At 43.9% G+C, this 18,753-nt stretch overlaps 2 protein-coding genes across 2 annotated transcripts; both read left to right on the forward strand.

Moving 5' to 3' along the window:
- The first annotated feature begins 183 nt into the window (after positions 1–183).
- LOC146759351 (kinesin-like protein KIF20B) lies at positions 184–2,068 on the forward strand. The gene is made up of 3 exons (XM_085510246.1): positions 184–470; positions 1,199–1,325; positions 1,863–2,068. Exons 1-3 carry the CDS (start codon positions 432–434, stop codon positions 2,033–2,035), a joined length of 339 nt encoding a protein of 112 aa, XP_085366372.1. The 5' UTR covers positions 184–431; the 3' UTR covers positions 2,036–2,068.
- A 1,683-nt stretch (positions 2,069–3,751) lies between these two features.
- LOC146759352 (uncharacterized) lies at positions 3,752–17,642 on the forward strand. Its single transcript, XM_085510355.1, has 6 exons — positions 3,752–3,869; positions 5,427–5,577; positions 6,100–6,183; positions 7,561–7,707; positions 8,449–8,558; positions 11,578–17,642. The coding sequence occupies exons 1-5, from the start codon at positions 3,752–3,754 to the stop codon at positions 8,468–8,470; spliced, it is 522 nt and encodes a 173-aa protein (XP_085366481.1). The 3' UTR covers positions 8,471–8,558; positions 11,578–17,642.
- The last annotated feature ends 1,111 nt before the right edge of the window (positions 17,643–18,753 follow it).

Here is an 18,753-nt window from a genome sequence, read left to right on the forward strand (position 1 = left end):
TTCTCATTTAAGCATTAAAAAAATGCTATTTCTACCTCAGTAAAGTAGTTGAAGAATTTAATCAATGAACTGCTTTAATGAACAAAACTAATAGCCAAGCTCAGTGATAATGGTTTAAGAGAAGGGAATTTCTCTTAACTCCATTGTGTATTTTCTTTGAAACCTGTAGACATAAATCAGCTTTTTAGACATCATGAGATGTCTAATACTGATATCTTAATGTCCTGTTTTTATAATTGAATGCTTATTTATTATTTGATTTACAGTGGAATAGTTACCACTAGCAGATACTTCCCTACTATTAGCAAAAGTGTTTAAAGTGTTCACTTTTGTGACATCAATTGTTCTTTCCAAAAGAATCATGGCTGAAACTTGTCTTATTTTCCCAGGATTTTGTGAAAAGTGAGAACACGAAAAATACAAAATCTGTCATGGCTTTTAATTCACCCTCTGCAAGTGACGAGAAAATGGTTGGTTTTTGTTCTAGTTTTGAAGCTAGCTTGGGACTTCCTGTAATTGTGTGGTCACACGAAAGAAGCAGTGTCTTATCCTTATGTGTATACCTGAATGGGAATCTTACATGCTTATGAGCTCTTCCTATTAAATTCCATAAGCTAACCAAAGGGCAAGTCAGTCTGTCCCCAGAGCATGTCATGGCTGTACTGTGTAATGATTTGGAGGGAAGGATATTGCACACTGAATAGTTGGGAAGAGAAGCTTTAGTGTATTATCGTGTGCTTTTGTAAGTGAAGCCCTTGTATTAAACTAAGGTTCATATCATTAATATGCATGGCAGTTATTAAAAACAGATGTTCACATGTGATAGCAGTATCCTTGGCATGGTCAGAGTATGAGTAGTAGATTTTTCCCATCTGTTGTCTTCTGTTTTGTATGTTTGTTTGTTTTATGTAATTAGAACAGCTTATGTAAGAAACAACTCCACCGCTTGGGAGCTACTTTTAAAGAAACTACTGCCTTATTAAGAAACTTTAAGAAACGTATGCCTTGAAATAGCTGAGATTTTGACAACTCCCTAAAGGGTATAAAATTGTCTACATTACTTGCCGTTGTGGTATCATCAGCATAATGAACAGAGGTGTCAGTAGTAAAGCTCAAAATGTCAACTTAAAATAACGTTGAACTAAAATGAAGTTTAAACAATGCTCTTGTTTCACATGTTCACATCTCTGTTGAACAGAAATCCGGAAAAGACTACTTCCTGAGAAAGCGAGTACATGCTTCAAGACTGACTAAAAAGAAGGATGAAACACTGCAAAAAGTTGGAGATTTTATTCAAAGCTCTCCTTCTATTATACACTCTAAAGGTTGGTGTAGAATAAGTTTTATTCCATGTTTTCTAGACATTGTAGAATGGCTTGTTTCTGCTGTAGGCTATTAATGTATGTGTTCTTAGACTTGTCTGCCATGTTAAGTTGTCCTTTGATTTATGAAGTAAATGCATTCATTCGTCTCTTCAGAGATTCATTATTACATTTGTGAAAACCTACAAGTATACAGAGAAAGTTGGTTCTGTCTTGTGCTTCTGTCAGCACGAAAGTTAGGCCTGTTGTTTAACTCCTGCTGAAGTTTCTGACTTCCAACGACTTCTGAGCCATGATTGTCTTTCATACTCCATTTTAATGCGTGCTTTAAGCTGCCGTACCTGAACCTATAAACAGTTTCAGCTATAGAAGCAATAAAGAACCTCGATGAACAAATACAATTTCTGAGTATTTTCACTTAAATTTTATGTGTCATTTAGAAACCAAGTTTGTTACGAAGCTTTTTTTGCATTCAGTGATTTAAAGACTCACAAAACCAGTAAGTTGATTGGTTTATGTATCAAAACAAATTTCTTCTAGCCAAGAAGCTGATGTCAGCAGTAAGTTCTCCTAAATCAAACGAACCTGAAAGTCTCGAAGAAGGAGAGACCAAGCCAAAACGATCCAAAAGGAAGCTGTATTCCACTGTCGTTTCTGGCCCTCTAGATATACCTGCTTCTTCGGTAAGCGATTATACTGTAGTCTTGGCTTAAAATAAACTACTAAGGAGTCCAAACAGACTGGAGGTTTCATCTATTTGCAGGAGGAGGTTGAAAGTACTGAGGTATTTCTTTATTCTACCAAGTCATTCTTGTTGGTCTTCCTGCTGTTCTGTTTTATTTTGTCCTCAAAGATCTCTGTGTTTGGCTGGCTTACAGTTTACTAAGTAGGTGATGTAGCAATCACGGAGATGTCTTCTAATTTGGAATCATAGATAATTTCAGTGTGTCGAAGTGGGATTATTCTACTACACGCTTTTCTAGAGCACAACTTAGACAGCTTTTTAGGTATGCTTAAACTATGATCTCCTGTCTAAGCCAACTTGCAAGGATCTGATGTGCCAGTTTCATAACTCTGTCAGCAGCTATTGTGCTAAGAACATTCTTGCTCTGTTGGAACTGCATCTTTTAATTATATTAGAGTCCTTTTTCTGTTCATCATAGTGATCATTTGCCCATGCTGTAATATCCCTCTGAATTTTTTGATGATTTGACGAATGATAGGGGCAGAAAAAATGTTATTTTTTTTTGTTAGAGGATGAAGAAGATGAGACAATTTCTTCTCTCCCTGTAGTTCTGAGAACATGGAACTGAACCGAGAACTGAAATTCTGGGCAAGTCATAGCTACAGGGATTGAGGCTAAAAATGTTTTCTGAACGCTTCATGTTTCACAAAACAAGTATTATAATACTCTTTTGAAAACAAGTATTTCAAAATGAAAGCTGCCTTCAGGCTTTCCTCAGATGTGTGTGCTTTTTTAAGATAAACAGGATTTTGTACATTCTCCATATTTGTTCCTTGTGATTAAGCTGCATTAAAATGATCTCGGTATCCCATAGTTTTCTGAATAAAATATAATAAGCAAATGCCATTCTGAAATCCATTTAGGGGAAGAAATATGTTTGCGTGGGTCAAGAAGAGCTTGTCAGTCTTGTGTGAAAAGATGAGTAACTTTTGAAATGTTTTCTTCAGGAATCTGAGGAACAAAAGAAGGAAAGTGATCATCTGATCATCAAGCGACGGCTGAGATCCAGAACAGCTAAAAAACCTTGAAGAAGCGTGTTTGTTCCCCTTTCTCAGGACATACTTTTATCGTAGTATTAAAACTGGTTGTTAATAAACAGTAACAGTTACTCCGTTGTGTTCTTAAATTTGTATATAGGTGTTTGTTGCAGAACGGCGGGAGAAAAGCAGACGACCACACCTGTCATTGACATATGATCAGCGAATCTCATTTATTCCTTGGCTGCGTGTACCTTTATAATACAGATAATTAGCTCATACATATTGCAACATATCTCTGTTTCGTTCGATTTGTTGGCCTCAATTATATTATATTGTGTTATCTTGTATTTCGATATCATATTTAGTAAAGTAAGTTTTTCCTCCTTAGATTGCCGCTGTTTTATCCCATTCCCCTTTTCCCCCTCCTTTCCGGGCCCCGGGGGGGGGGGCCCACGGGGTGGCTTCCCCTGTCACAGGCATAGGTAAATCTAAGTAACCCGTGACACCATCCAAAGCCAATCTTCCCTCTTTCTGCCTGAAACTGTTTCCCCTCCTCCTATCCCAAGTGACCCTGCTAACAGCTTTAGAAAGCCTTCATGCAGCATGAAAACGTGCCTGTGAGCAAACAAGCAGAGAGAGCAGCAAGGATTGCTGTTGCACTGCGTCACGCCGCTCACTGCCCTCTCCTCCCTTACAGGTTTCAAATGGAATTGGTCCCCAAACTGCCGCCCCTGATACACCGCAAGTCCTCCGGGAGCTTCTCTGGGGCACGGAAGCCAAAAAAAGATGAGACTTTGCCACCTCTTTCCAAGGGCAGGAAAGGTAAAGTGGCTTCCAGCTCCTTTCCACGGCACAGGCAACCAACTGGAGGTGGGCAGTCTCTTGCTGACCATCATCCCAGGGCTCTCACTTGTTTCAAACCTTCCTGCCGGCTCAGCATGGCTTCTTCCCCTTAGATAATGGTTGGCCTGTCCAAAAGGGAAGTGCTGGGTGTGACGTACCCCCATCCCTGGCTATGGCAGGAGGATGTGGGGATCTCAGGCCCTGCCCTCCCCCAGTGGAAGGGCAGGGACCCCAAAAGTCATTCTGCTGCCTTCTTGTCACCAGCCAGGTCCTCTTTCCCATAGCCAACGTCCCTCCTGCAGCCCCAAAACAGAGCTGAGCTGCAGAAAGGAGGCCCTCCTGTTCATATGCTCCCTTCAAATACTACAAGGCCGCAGTGAGGTCTCCCTGAAGCCTTCTTTTCTCCAAGCAAAACAAGCCCAGTTCCCTCAACCTGTCCTCGTAGGAAAGGTGCTCCAGCCCTCTGATCATCTTCGTTGCCGCCCTTAGCATTATTTGCATTTCTCTTTTGCCTTCCTAAAAAACACACCTGCTTCCGGGCACATTTCATCCCACTGTTAGGCCTTGTAAGAAGCACTATGGCAAGTCCACATGCAGAAAACACTGTCATTCCATTCAGTAACAGAGAAACCATTCTGCCCTTGCTCATGACTCTCGTCCCTGTTTCCTCCTGAACTGGGCAGTGTTTGTGGGCAATGAAAGAAATCCCCATATTCCAGAAAATAAAGACAAATAAGAAATAGGCAGAAAAGCGGCACTAATACTTTGTCACTGGTGGGAATCTCCACAGAATGCGTTGTGCTGAAGGTGTGAGGTTAAGGGATCATCACTCTCAAGATAAAAGTCATAGCATGGAAGATTTAGGGATGGCGTGCTGACTAGAAGGAATAAACAACACTTACCTTGTATCTTATTCATTTTCTCTCTCTTATCATCGGATATCTTATCCTCATCTACAAAGCTCTGAGGTTGTCCAAAGCCTGTTGCCATGAGCTTTGCTAAACGCAACAGTGCTGTGGCTCAGAGGTATTACACCAGCACATAGCATAGGAGAACTCCATAACCCAAGTGTCAAGGGAAGAAGAAAGGGGAACTGTTACAATTAATTACCTCCTCTAAATTGGTAACTGTAGGCTTCTTGTCACACACTCGTGCCTTAAAGCAGAACACCACAGATGTTGACAACCATGACAGGGATTTCTGCATACAAGCAACCACTCAAGGCTGAGCACGCTCTCCTGTCTCTTTGCCATTCCTAGAAAGACCCAAAAGAGCTCAGTGTTCTCTTGCTGTTAGTTTACATCCTCCAAGCACTTCCAAAGGCACGCTGCTCTGTAGAAAAAGCTGAGCTGTCCAGAAAGTTTGTTCAGGAAGAATGCAGCAGTATCAGTGCCCGTCATCCTGGGGGACCTGAATGCATTTGTGAAGAGAACAGGGAAAGTAGAGCTAAGAGAGCAAAAAACCAGGCACTAGCAGTGCTGCCCACAGGGGGCGGGGCTTGAGGCAGGGCCTGTGCCAGAGGGGGGCCTGGCACAGTTAGGGCCAGCTCAGGGCCCAGAGCAGAGGGGGAGCAGGCAGAGGCAGGGCCTTGGGGCCCAGGATGGAGGAGGACCAGGCACAGCTGGGGCCAGCTCAGGGCCCAGACTGGAGAGGGACCCAGCACAGTTGAGGCCACTGCAGGGCCCAGGTGAGAGGGGAACCCAGCACAGTCGGGGCTGCTTTGGGGCCCAGGCTGGAAAGGGGCCTGGCACAGCCAGGGCCTTGTGGCAGCACTCAGACTCTCCAGTTCAACCGTTAACCATAACCTCAAATGGTAACTGTAGTGGAAGGCAGGAGCTGATACAGCTGCTTTACTCTGTTTTAATTTTCCAAAGAATGGTGAAGGACTCGAGGTAGTATCCAAAAAAAGGAATTTCTGAAAAAAAAACCCAACACAAATCTAAACAAAAAATCCCAAATACACTTTTCTGAAGAACAGGATTCACAAAATGTTGCTATGGAGCAGATCTCCAAATAGAGACTCTTTCTCTTAGACAGCCAGCTCTAACATGAGATTAGGGAGGGCAGCAACCAGGCTCTCCCCCTTTTTTGCACATATGAAGTGCTTCCAGCTGTGCTCCACAGCAGAACATCTTTCAATGAAGATTAAAGCCTGTGAAATGAAAGAATCCATTCCTATTTCTTTCACATTTGTGTTCATTGACTTCAGTTCCAACCAGGTGGACTCGCAGTGTCTTGCAAGTGACACCTGGAAGCAGGTACAGAGTGGAGACCCAGCACCCTCAATCTCCAGGTGAGTAACAGCAGCCAAGGAGGCCTTTGGGCTCTGCAGGGTCCAAGTGTGGAGCATTACACACAGGAACACCTGAGTATAAAGACAGTGGCAGAGCTGTAGAGCTAGCCATAACAGAGAGGCACAGTGGCTCAGTTAATTTCCTGCAGTAACACAGAAAAAAAGAGCCATGAGGGAAATGCAGATGCTTTCTGCCTTCCTCTTTTGTCTCATGCCTTCTGCCCCCATCAGAGGGGAGGAATGAGCTGCACTTCCACAGAGACATTCCTCTCACAGCCACTCACACCTCAGGTGTGGAGGGACGAGCTGGGGCTGCTGGTGGCAGCTGTGGAACACTGCCATCTGTGGTGCTCCATCCTACCTTTGACACTGTGCAAATGACTGCAAGCAGAGATGTAGCAGAGGGAACACAAAGCATTTAATAGCTTATCAAACAAAGCAATGAGTAATAGAAATGACAGTATTTCCAAAGAAGTGGCAGGGAACTGGGGTTCTGTAGCAGGCTTTAGAGGCTCTGCATGGAACACAGCCCCAGGACACAACCCATCAGCTGCTGGGGCAGCAGCATCCTTGTCAGTGGGGGATGTCGCCAGTGGTGGACAGGGACAGAGTGAAGCCACACCTTGATGTAGCTCTGCATCTGCTCCTTTCCTGCTCATGTCCAGTCCTTTCATCTATTGCACTTTCGATCTTCTGTCCTTCTTTCTTACCTTTATCCTTTCTTCTTTTCTGCTCTTTTCCTCTTCTTAAGTTGTTTTACCTGTATCTGCTTTTCCCCTCTTCTGTTGTTTTACTGCTCTGGTCTGCATCCGGTGTCTGCACCACAGCTCTAGGTTGGACTTTGTGTTGGGATGGAGAAAGGTTCACAGGGCATAGATTTGTACAAGAAGAGCTCTCGTGCTGTGCCCAACAGGTGATGAAAAGGAGCCCTCAGGACCCAGGACCACAAAGGCAGCTTTTTTTCCCAAAGGCCACAGCGTAAGCTCGTGTAACTGGGAAGGATTCTTTTGTATATCTCCTGGAAGTGCCTTTGAATGAATAATTTTCTGATTTGTTCCCAATTGTTGCTCAGAGGAAATGAGGCTTTTATCCTTGTATCTTTGCAGGAAGACAGAGAGGAGGGAACCTGTCTGGTGAAATGCTCAGGTGCCATTTCCTTCCTTGCACCAACAGCCTGTTTGTGTCCACGCGATGCCAGTTGTCCTCCTGACAGTTTCTACTGATGTTTCCCTGAGACCTTCTGCTAAGCTCTACTGTTTCTGTTTTCTCAAAGCTTTGTTAGGACTAAAAGAGGAGTGGATAACAGATGGAAGGATCTGGCCTTCTGCTGGATGATAGCCACCTGCATGTCATGTTCCTGCTTTCTCTTTTCCACAGGTGGCATTGTGCTTCCCAAGGAGCATATGGACCTTTTAGATGGGAGTGCACAGCAATGATCCAACAGGGTCTCAGCTTCCTTCCTGCTCTGCACCTGAGTGAGGGACACCGTGACCTGCTTAGGAGGCAAGATGTCATGTCAGGGAGGTGCGTTTTCCTTGTTTTTTTTTTGTCATCTGTGCTTTGCTGTGCTGTGATATTTTTTTGCGTTGCAGTGCTATGGTTTTCTTTCCTATTTGGTGTTTTCTATGTCTTATTCATTTATTTATTTTTATAATTTTTTTCTTGTCTTTCCTTCTTTTGACTTGAAGGGGTGGAGCCTGGCTGCACCTCTCTTACACTCATTTCAGGGGGCTGACTGCCCTTGGGTGGGATTTTTTTCTGTTGATTTCTCCTCTGTGGAGTTTGTTCTGTGCACTTCCATCCTCAGAGGTGGGTGAGCCATTCTTTCCTTGCCTTTGTAATATTGTGCTAGTCTTTCTGCTGCTACAGATAGTATGTGGTTGTTTTTTCTGGTTTTTTTTTTTTTTTTCTGGGTTTTTTTATACTTACATTCCCTGGTCTTTGGCTTGCTTTTTTCTTTATTTTTCTTTGTATTGCTTTTTTTTTTTTTTTTTTTTTTCCTTAATTTGCTGTGTCATGTTCTCCTTTATGGTGACATTTGCAAGAGACTGTGAATTCTCCTGGTTCAAACTGCAGTCGGCTTCATCAAATGTGTAAGAAATATATAAGGGCTGCTGAGGCCAGGCTAGATTTCCATTTCTTTATGAACTGGGGTGTTGCTGCGGATGCGTTTATCTCCTGTTTTGTCTCTTGTGCTTGTTCAAGAATTTTAGAACATACTATGTCAGTGTTTGTTTCTATCCTGCTTTCTCTTCTCTCTGGCAGGTCAGCTCATGCTAGAAGTTGATGGCATCACTGTATGAATCGAGGTCAGTTTAGGAGCAGCTGCTGGTGGAAGGAATCAAGTCCAGGCTAATAAATGGAAGCATCTCCTGGTAAGGTGTCAGAGGCGGCAGTAATGATGTCTGTCATCGTAAAAACCAGAGGGCAGGCTCATCCAAGTTCTTGCTGGCTGATGTTTGGGAGTATCTTGTTTTCCAGCTGAAAGATAAGAAAGCTAAACATGCTGAGCCGTTACAGCTTGAGCTGAAGTTGTGAATGTGCTCCCGGATGTTTCCTTTAGTGGTAAATCATGTTCTGGCACTGTGGTAGTCCTATCTCTGTCATGATTTGGAGCACAGTGTCTGGTTGCGAGCCTTGTGTGCCTGTTTCCATGAACCTTGCTTTCTTTCTGTCTTCAGAGTAAGTGCAGGGTGCTTCCTTGCTTTTGGTGGATTCATCCAGGAGGCTTTCAGAAGGCCAATTGCAGTATTCATAACACAGAGGGACACAATGGGAATGGACTGTTGTTACCACCAGGCAAAAGTTTCTTATGTCATGAACAATATAAACAAAATTCTTACTTCTGGCCTGGCTCTGAGCTGCTGCAGCTTAAAGGCTGTTTGCTTTTGGGTGGCCCTTCGTGGAATTACCTGATGAATTTTCCCCCAATTTTTTAATGGCATTTTTAATGGCACTCATAGCTACTAAATTTGGGAGAGGAGTTAGATAAGGTTAGGGTAAGCTGCTTCTTTTTTTTTCTATTCTCCTAGGTGACTGTATTTTCTGCCAGTGCTGTGCTAGCTCTGTAACCGGGGATGGTCCTAATGCTCATGAAAAGGCTCTACTGGCAGCACAGAATTTGACCATTGGGCTGCCTGCTGGATTAATTTCTGTAGATTGAACAAACCATCTCAAAAAGCATACAATCAGTTTATTTTTTGAAAGGCTGTCAGCTTTTGAGGTCGCTGAGAAGTCTTGGTTTATCAGTCACTAGCAGCTTGCTGGAGCTTGAAGTAGTTGAATCGTCCCTTACAGAGCTGTTAAATAAAACCTTCTAATTACTTTGGCATTGTAGCTCTGAGCTAGGCTATACCGCTGGTGTGTGTGCCTGTGCTGCAGATGCCATCCTTCCTCATCCTTCTCCTCCTCCTTGGCAGAAGGTATCACCATCAGCTTTCTACCTCACCCAGCAGTTGTTCTCTGAGCAGAGACTTGGTCGCTTCCCAGTTTCTCTGTGGCACCCCCCTAGGCTGTTAGTTCTCTCTTTTTCTATTGGTGTTCTGTGTAGTCTTCAGTTTGCCCTTAGATGCCAGGCCACTTGAAAAGAGTTTTCAAATCATATCCATCCTGATTTCTTTACGTGTTGTCCTTTTTAAAAACAAACAAACAAACAAAAAATCAGCAACAACAACAACAAAAACCAAGAGGAATACTCTGGAATTTTCTATAGCAATCACCATTTCAGACTTGTCCATTATTCCTTTTGAGGCTGTTCTCTAATTTATTTAGTTCAAGATCAGTCCCCGTCCTTTGTTCTCCCTGCTTTTCTGTCCTGTCTGTATTTATTTGTTTTTCTCTTCAGCCTGCTTTCCTTCCAGTGCTGACAGTCATGGGGAACTCCTAGTTGTGTCAAGGAAAATGAATGCCACAGCACACATTCCTTCTTGATGTATAGCGGGTGCTGGTGATAGCAGAGCCCCTGTTCTCTGTGAGCAACTTGTGCTTAGCCTGCATTCGTTGATCTCTGATCTGCTAACCTTGTGAGAAGATGAAACAGAGCATCCAGCTACTTCACTGGGATTGTGGTTTGCACTGCTTTGACTTTAGTCCTGCAGGCCAGTGATGGACAAGGCAGAGGTGTTGGGATACTGAGAGAAGTGTTTGTGTTTGGAACTCTGCATTTTTTTATTTTTATTTTTTTCTTAACCATCACTGGGGACTGCTTCAGTTTAGCAGAGGAGCCTTAGTGGCGTGGTTGCCTCAGGTGTACCTGATCTCATGATGGTATGTGGCCTTTTGGCAGAGTTTGGGAACTGACCCCTCAAAACAGTGTTTAGAACTAGTTGCAGGTGATAGCAAGGCTAATCCAGTAAGGTTTTGATGAATCTGTCACAGAAGAGTTACCTGTCCTTATGAGCATGGCTGGTGTGTGGTGTATGTTGCTGCGACCTTCCTCCTTCTGTGTTTGATGAAGTAGATGCTTTTTGGTAGGGACGTTAAGGCTTTGGATGTGATAAGTTGGAATCCTATTGTGAGCCCAAATTCAGCAAACAGTTACTGCTTAACAGGGGCCTCAGGCATATGTTTTAAGTTTCTCTGTTTCCTGTAGGACTTAAAAACATGTTTATAGCTTTGCGGAGTATATATGGCACAAGGTGTGCTTGAGTATCTTGTGTTCTCTTTGGCAAGGACGTAATAAAAACCAGTCCTGGATGTTTGGTGAGGGAGCAGTGTTGAGAGGGGCGAGCCAAGTGGTGGTAGGAGTCCTGAGCCACCTAGTTTCTGTGCCTCTGTGTGGAGCTTTGTGCTTTGGAAATGCCCAGATTAGCTTTGGCTAAGCCTCTGAGCTTCTGGATGCTTCTCATAACCAGCTCAAACCTCTCAAAAGCTTGAGGATTGTCCATCGCTAATTTTCAAATGAATTGCATGGGGAAATGAAGATAAAAACCAAAACCCTCAAGTAGAAGTACTTGTTATTTTAAGAATAGAAAGGATAATGAATATGCCAGTAGTGTTTGATTGTTATGGAGGAGCACAAAGTAGTGGCCAGGAGATAGGAGAAATAAGGAGGAATGTCTCTTGGTTCTTTTCTCTAGGATCTTCAGGAACTGTTGATAAACGTAAAGATGGGTAATACACACATAAAGAATGATAGTGGTTTTAAGGGTTGGAAAAATATTGTGAAGCACCCGTGTTTCGCCCCAGATTAAAAGATTTGGAACTCTCCCAGAGTAGAGAACAGTTTGTCTGATTTCCATTTTGCTGAGCAGTTCAGGCCATCAGAGAGGACTTGCTGGCCTCTGGACAAAGGGAGAGTGTGAAGGAGAGGAGGAAATAAAGATGTTAAGATCTGTGAAGAAGGATGAATGGCAATGGTTGTTTGTCACCTTACTGCCCTTCTTGTCTCCCTAGAGCCCAGCTGACTTCCTGGGATTGCTGAATAGCTGCCTCTCGCTGCCTTTTGCTGCCTCCTACCTATCAGACTAAAAACCAGTGGTGTAAAACTGAGTGTGAATTTAGTGGGGTAAGTCCTTGAGTAATCGTTATTTCCGTAAAAGGCATTGGATGTCTCAGGATGGAAGTCCAGGTACCTGCCCAAGTGTATTACAGCAGTCATGGAATTTCTATTTCAGAGACTTTTTCAAAGCCCTTCAGATGGAAAGGCAAAGGGATGTGCAACTTTGGAGTAGTAAATGGTGCATATCAAAATGTAAAGAGGGCTAATTAATGTAAACAGACTCCAGTCATGTCGGTGTATAGCTTTCTTTAGGAGGGTACTCAGGAATTCTTTTCTGACAATGAGTGATAGTGTCCCAACTCCAGGTGCGTGCTCAGCTTGGAAATGCATGCACATAGCTTTTGCTTGGCCAGCTGCTTTGAATGCATCGCACTACATCATCTTGTCTTGACCTCTTTGCTCCCTCCATCAAAAGTTTTGCTCGGTCTAGACTCGTTGCAGGTGCTCACTGTGTTATCTTGACCCACGTGAGATCAATACAGAGATGAATACAGAAAATTAAGTAGGGTTGTGCAGCACTAATTTGAACGTCTTAGGGGAATGATCGTGCTTAGGATAGGGTATCTTCCACACTGCTGATTGTCATCGTCGCCCACCCTTTGTGGGACTCAGACTTGTAGAACTAGCTCTTTGAAGAGAGGGCTCCCAAGGTATTAACCCATGTAAACTTCAGAGTACCAGGTTGTGTGATGGCATTTATGGGGCAGAGCCCACAGGGAATATGCCTCTGTGTCACTCAGTCTTGTGATGACACAGCGCCCGCTGCAGCCTGGGGTCAGTGGGACTGCAGGCACAGCGGCATGGAAGCTGAGCCAGCCACAGCCTGGTGCGTGCTGTGCAAGTTGCCCTGCCTGGTGCTGGGCTTAGTGCTGCCCTGTGCTGATGAAGGCAGCCTCGGAGTGGTGTGGGGCAGCACTTTTTGCAGCTCCCTGCCAATCAGGACCCCGACCAGCAGCAGGTTACTTGTGTGAGCAGGGGCGTGGGGGGGAGCCCATTTCACTTGCTGTTACAGCCTCAGAGAAATGTGGTTATTTTTAAAATGAAGCTTCTGACTGCCGGAGGACTCGTGTCATTCTCGCATCCCACTTTAGTGGATCCTGTCATGTGACTTGAAAGCACAGGCTGAGAGTGCAGGCTTATTGGATTTCATTTGATCTTTCCTGACGACAGGAACCAATGGGTGGCTTCCAGAATAGTTCAAGATGTCTCTGTTAAGAGCGAGTTTTACTACACGTAACTGGAACACCAAGCTCTTGATATTGTGCTGGTGATTAAAGCATTCTTTCCAATCAGCTGAAGAAATAGGCTTAGGAACACAGAGCATAATTCCTAGCTGCAGTAGATGATAGTGTAGCTTGAAGAAGTGTTCCCGTGGCGGCTCAGGTAGTTTAGATCTTAGTAGCATCTGGTAGTCTAAAGTGTGACTAATTCAGCTGATGTACTTCTCTTTGTATTTTTGGCTCTTCATTGTTGGTGGGTAATTTCAGCAACCAGCCCAGCAAAGACTACTGGTTGGCAGATAGGCTTCTGTACTTAGCCTTGGAAGGCAGAAGGATGCAGAGAGTAACATTTTGCAGAGTGCAGAGTGATTATAGAAACTGCAGAAGGTCAGCTTTGATAGGGATCATAGAGTCATAGAATTGCTCAGGTTGGAAAAGACCTTAAAGATGGTCAAGTCCAACCATAACCTGACCAAACGTACCCTAAACCTGACAACCTGCTGCCAAATCATGTCCCTGAGCACCACATCCAAATGGTTCTTAAACACATGCAGGGGTGGTGACTCAACCACCTGCTTGGTTTTTCCTTTGAGGAGCAAGCTGTCAGAGATGTCACTGCAGGAGCTGGTGCGGAAGCTGGACAGAGGTGTGTACTTGGTTTTCAAGAAGTTGCAGGGCCTAAGAATCTGCCTGGAGAAAGTGATTGTGGGGAAGCCAGAGACACTGCAAGTTCCATCACAGCTGCCACAAGGACTGTGGTGTTAAATCTCATAGAATCATAGAATTGCTCAGGTTGGAAAAGGCATTAAGGATCATCAAGTCCACCCACAACCTAACCGTACTAGCCTAACTCTAACAGCCCTCCACTACACTTTGTCTCTGAGCACCCCATCAAAATGATTTTGATGATACCTTTTGCATACCCCTTTTACCTTTGCCTTTTCTTCTATGTCACTTACCTTTTGCCTTTCCTCTGTTGAATTTGCCCTCAGGTTTTTGCTTTTCGCACTGCCATTTGCTTTTGCCCTTTGCCTTTGAATTTTGCATTTTGCTTTTGGTGTTTTCCTTTTGTCCTATGTCATTTGCCGTTTTCCTTTACCTTTGGCATTAGCTTTTTCACTTTACCTTTTGCATTTCCCTTTTGCCTTTGTCTTTTGTCCTCTGCAATTTTCCTTTTGCCTTTGCCTTTTGCTTTTTCTTTTGCCTTTGTTGTTATGCACTGTCTTTAGCCATAGCCATTTGCATTGACAAGTTGCCTTTGCATTTTCAGTTTTCCTTTTGGCTTTTGCCTTTGCCTTCTCTCCTGTGCCATTTGCCTTTTTCCTTTGCTTTGTCATTTTGCCATTTTCAGTTCCCTTTTGCCTTTGCCTTTTGTACTAACTGTCCCACTTAGCTTTTGCCTTTGCCTTTTGGAATCTGCCACTTACCTTTTGTCTGTGCATTTTTCTTTTGCCTTTCGCCTTTTCCTTTATGCTTTGTCTTTTGCTCTTTCCATTAGCTTTTACCCGTTGTCTTTGCATTTTCAGTTTTTATTTTGTCATTTCCCGTTGCCTTCTGTCGTATGCAATTTGCCTTTTCCTTTACTCTTTCAATTTTCCTTTTTCATTTGCCTATTGCCTTGGCCTTTTGATCTATGCCACGTACCATTTTCCTTTTGTTTATTGCCTTTTACCTATTGCATTTTACATTTGTCTTTGCCTTTTGCATACATATTACATTTTCCCGTTGGCCTTGGTGGGTGCATCTGCCCTTGTGTTTTGTATTTTCCCTTTGCCTTTTGCCTCAGCCCTTGGCTTTTGACCTTCCGTTTGCCCGTTGCCTTTTTCTTTTGCCCTTGCCTTATAGCTTTGCCGTTGCATTTTGTCTTTTCCCTCTGCCATTTGCTTTGGCCTGTTGCATTTGCCTGTTGCCTTTGCCTTTGGCAGTTTGCTTTTGCTTTTGCCTTTGCCTTTGCCTTGTGTCCTATGCCATTTTGTTTTGCCATTGCCTTTACCGTTGCCTTTTGCCCTTTTTATTTTTCATGTCTTGCTTTGCTGCTCCGTCTATGTTGCCATGGATTGCTTTTGAGTTTTGGTTTTTTTTTTTCATATCTGTGGATTCCTTTATTTTTTTTTCCTTTTCCAGTCTTGGCATTCTTTTATCCTTCACTATGCGGTATTCCTTTTTGTTACTCAGTATTTCAAGCCATTTTGCTTTCTTTACCTTGGCTTCTTAGTTCTTCAGCTTTCATTTCTCTTTTTTGTTTTATCTTTGCTCTTTAGTTTTTCTTTTGAATCTTTACCTGCCCTTGTTTTTGAGTGTTCTTTGTTTCTTTCCAGTGCTCAGCACTGGTGAGCTTTTTTATTGTTTCTTTGATATGGACTCTTTGCTTTGACATGATCTTGTGTTCAGGTGATTTGCTTTACTCTTGCATTTCTAGACCTTTTTTTGCTTTGCTCTGTTTTCCTTCCATGTTTCGTTTTCCCCTGTTTGATTTTTTATAGTGCTCCTTTTACTTTACTTTCCATGGTCCTTGTTTCATTATTGTTGCCTCTTTGTCTTTCCTGTTCCTTTATTTTCCTTAGTGATTTTTGATATTGTTTTTCTTTCGTTTCCTCTTTGTGTGTCCTGCCATTCTGTCTCCTGCCAGTATGTGTTTCCTGCTATTGCGTGTTTGTCTCCTGCCAGTGTGTTTTTTCTTTCTGTCTTATAATACTTCTCTGTTTACTCTCATGGCTGCTTAAATCCATCCCTTACCTCCTTCTTGGCATGACTGCAGATGCTTTGCATTCCTACAAAGATATGTTTTGTTCTAAATGTCATCCGGAGACCCAATCTGGGCTTGTCACCCTGATGTAGCATCTCTGGTTGAGGCAGCAGCATGCCCTGTAGCTACCCATTCCTCCTCCCTGGCATGGATGTATTACTTTTTGTGTCCTCGAGACTCTGTTTGCATGTCTGCATTCTGTCTTTGATACTACTTTTCCCTAGTGCTTTCCCTTCGTACATTTCCTCAGAGTTTTTCCTCATTGATTTTTCTTAGTGTTGTTGCTTATTGTTTTTCCGTACTGTTGTGTTTTTTTTATTTTATTTTTTCTTTTTTTTTTTGTTTGTGTTTGTTACCTGCCAGTGTATGCCTCTGGTCAGTTCGTGTCTCCTGCCAGTGCTTGTGTCCTGCTACTTTATGTTTCCTGCCTGTGTTCCTCTCCTTCCAGTCTGTTTTTTTTTTTTCTTTCTTTCTTTCTCTCTTTTCTTTTTCTTTTCCTCTTGTCACTTCTGAGATTCATTTCCCAGTATCTAGCCTTACCTTCTCTGGTGGAGGTAGCAGCATGCCCTGTAGCTACCTATTCCTCTTCCCTTGTATTGTTGGTGATATCTTAGCCTTTTTCTGGCTCTGTTGTCATCTCTGCATCACCATGGGAGTGCATTCTTTTCCTTATCCTTTGTTTGATCTGTATTCCTTTGTTTGTTTCAGTTGTTGTTGAATTGTTATTTTGTTGTTGTTGTTTTTTACTTATGCTGTTTTTTTCATTTCTCTTAATCTCTGAATTTTATCTCGTTATCACTTAGCCTAATTTATAGCCTGCAGTTCTTTTCCCCGTGTCACGTTCAGGTTTGGAACCAGTCAGCCTGGGGTTACACCTCCCCATGTTGCATCTTTGTTGTTGCTAGGGAAAAGGAGTGGTTCCTTTTCTACAAGATACTCTGAAAACATCTGTACTAAATGCACGGGGTTTGATTTTGGTTGGGGAAAACAAACTGCTTCCCGTCTTACTCCCCCGTCACTTCCTTGGAGCCTTTCCTACTGCTCGCATTTGCAGTTCGTCTTGTAGACATGTAGTTAGATAAGAGCATCTCTGCTTTCCTCGTCCCTTTCCAGCTTGCCCTGATTCTTCTGCTGCTGTCCTGCCTCTTCTGCTTCTTTCTCTGGTTCTCCTTGTTAAATAAATTGCAGCCCAACCTTCAAAAAGGAAAGAAGAATTTAACTGCAGTGACCCATGTCCTTATCCCACTGTGGTCTGTGCTGAAATGGCTATTGACTGAATTGGGAACAAGGCTGCCTTCCCCCTGCTTTCACATAGCCTCTCTATGGCATACAATAAGTGGGGTTTCACAGGTTGCGTGAGGAGCAGCCAGGTCCAAACCTTCCCTCCTTGTCAATGCAGTGGCTGGGGAGGTTTCAAAGCTCCTTGGAGCCAGGGAGCTCTTTGGTGGAGCTGACGGAGGAAGGTCCCACCTCCATCAGGGGAAATAAGAAGGAACTCTGCCATGCAAAATAAGGAATAACATACCAAGTGGGGATTGTACAGTGAAGCAGGAAACTGATGCTCTGTTGGAATATGGAATAAAGGGGGACTAAAAGAGGGAAACTTAAAGCTAGTTTATAGAAACAAGTAAAGGATAGTTAAATTTTACAAGTAAAAGAAACAAGGGGCATAGGAGAGCAAAGAGGATGCAGCTAAGGAGTGAGACCTCACGAACGACATCAGGCAAGGAGGAGAATAACTACTTGTAAACTACCAGAAGAGGAGTTTCATCCCCCTGATAAGAACAAGAGGGGGTCTTCATGCTAAAGACCTACTGAATATGTATCAGAATTCCGAGAACTACTGACTATGTATTAGAATTCTGAGAAATCATTGACTATGTATTAGATGTACCTATATCTGTGTCACGATTTTACAAGTTGGTGTGCAAGTTTGGTGGAGCTATCCCCCTTGCACCCGGCACTGGAATAAACATACCTGCTTTATAACCCATCTCTGGATTATAGAGTTTTATTCCGCAAGTCAGGATGAAATGCATTCATTTGGCTATGGCTTTTTGGATGCAGCACTGCTCAGTAGCCCTGGGCTGTGGGAGCACTGACATGATGCAGCGGGATGCCACTGGGATGCAGGGACAATTCCTGCTTTTCCGCAACCCAAACTCAGGTCTTGTGGAGGCCCCGGAAGGAAGAGTGCAGTGCTGTGCAGTGTTACTGGGCTGGGGATGAAGGCTGAGGATGACTCATCCCCACTCAAGGGAAGTGCTGTGTGTGGCTGGTCTCATGCGTGTGCCATGGACTCTTTCCTTACCGGAACACACAGGAGTTTTGAGGCACAGCACTGAATGACTGTGCTGGGTTTTCCAGAGCCCCCAGGGCTTTGGGGACATTACTGCCACCATGTTGCTGTGCCCTGGCTGCTGGTGGGTCTCAGTTCATTGCTGTCCCTTTACCCCCCACCGCTGCCATCCCTAGAATTGATCCCTAGCTTGATGCCTTGTTCCATCCTCTTCCTGGTGACTCTTTAGGACAAATAGGGACAGAGCCACTGGTGTCTCCCCGCCTTGTAGGCCTGGGGATTTTCCTGAGTACCCAGCATCACTCTGCTGATGAGAACCAGTTTCTAGGGTCTGTCCCCTGTCCTCAGCTTGGCTGGGGTCCACCCGTATGGAATCACCTGTAAATAAGGGATAATAGGGACAGCAGCAGGACTGGGGGCTGCTGCAGCACCCATGTGCATCCAACCCCTCAGCATCACATAGGAGACCCCCTCTACTTGCTCAGTGAAGAAATAGCCCCCCCCCCCCAAAAAAAAAAAATCTCCGAGTGACTCATTTGGGGCTAAAAAGGCAGCAAAAAGCAGAAGCTTGGGAAGTGTGGGAGGGGCATGGGAGGCCTTTGCTCCTGTCCCCATTTGGGGTAAGAAAAGGGGCTAAAGGGTTGCAGAGTGGGACCCCCTCAGCTGTCTGCCCCCAGAAGCTGGAGGGGGAGGAAAGGAGAGGGAGAAGTGGAAGATGAGGGGGGAAATGAGGACACTTTGAGTTTGACAAAAAGCCTTTCATTCCAGGAAAGAAACGCTTGGCTTTGACTCAGCAGCACTCAGA

The sequence above is a fragment of the Coturnix japonica genome, chromosome 10, assembly GCF_054131305.1.
Source record: "Coturnix japonica strain WE chromosome 10, WE-NBRP24, whole genome shotgun sequence".
NCBI classification, from domain to species: Eukaryota; Metazoa; Chordata; class Aves; order Galliformes; family Phasianidae; genus Coturnix; species Coturnix japonica.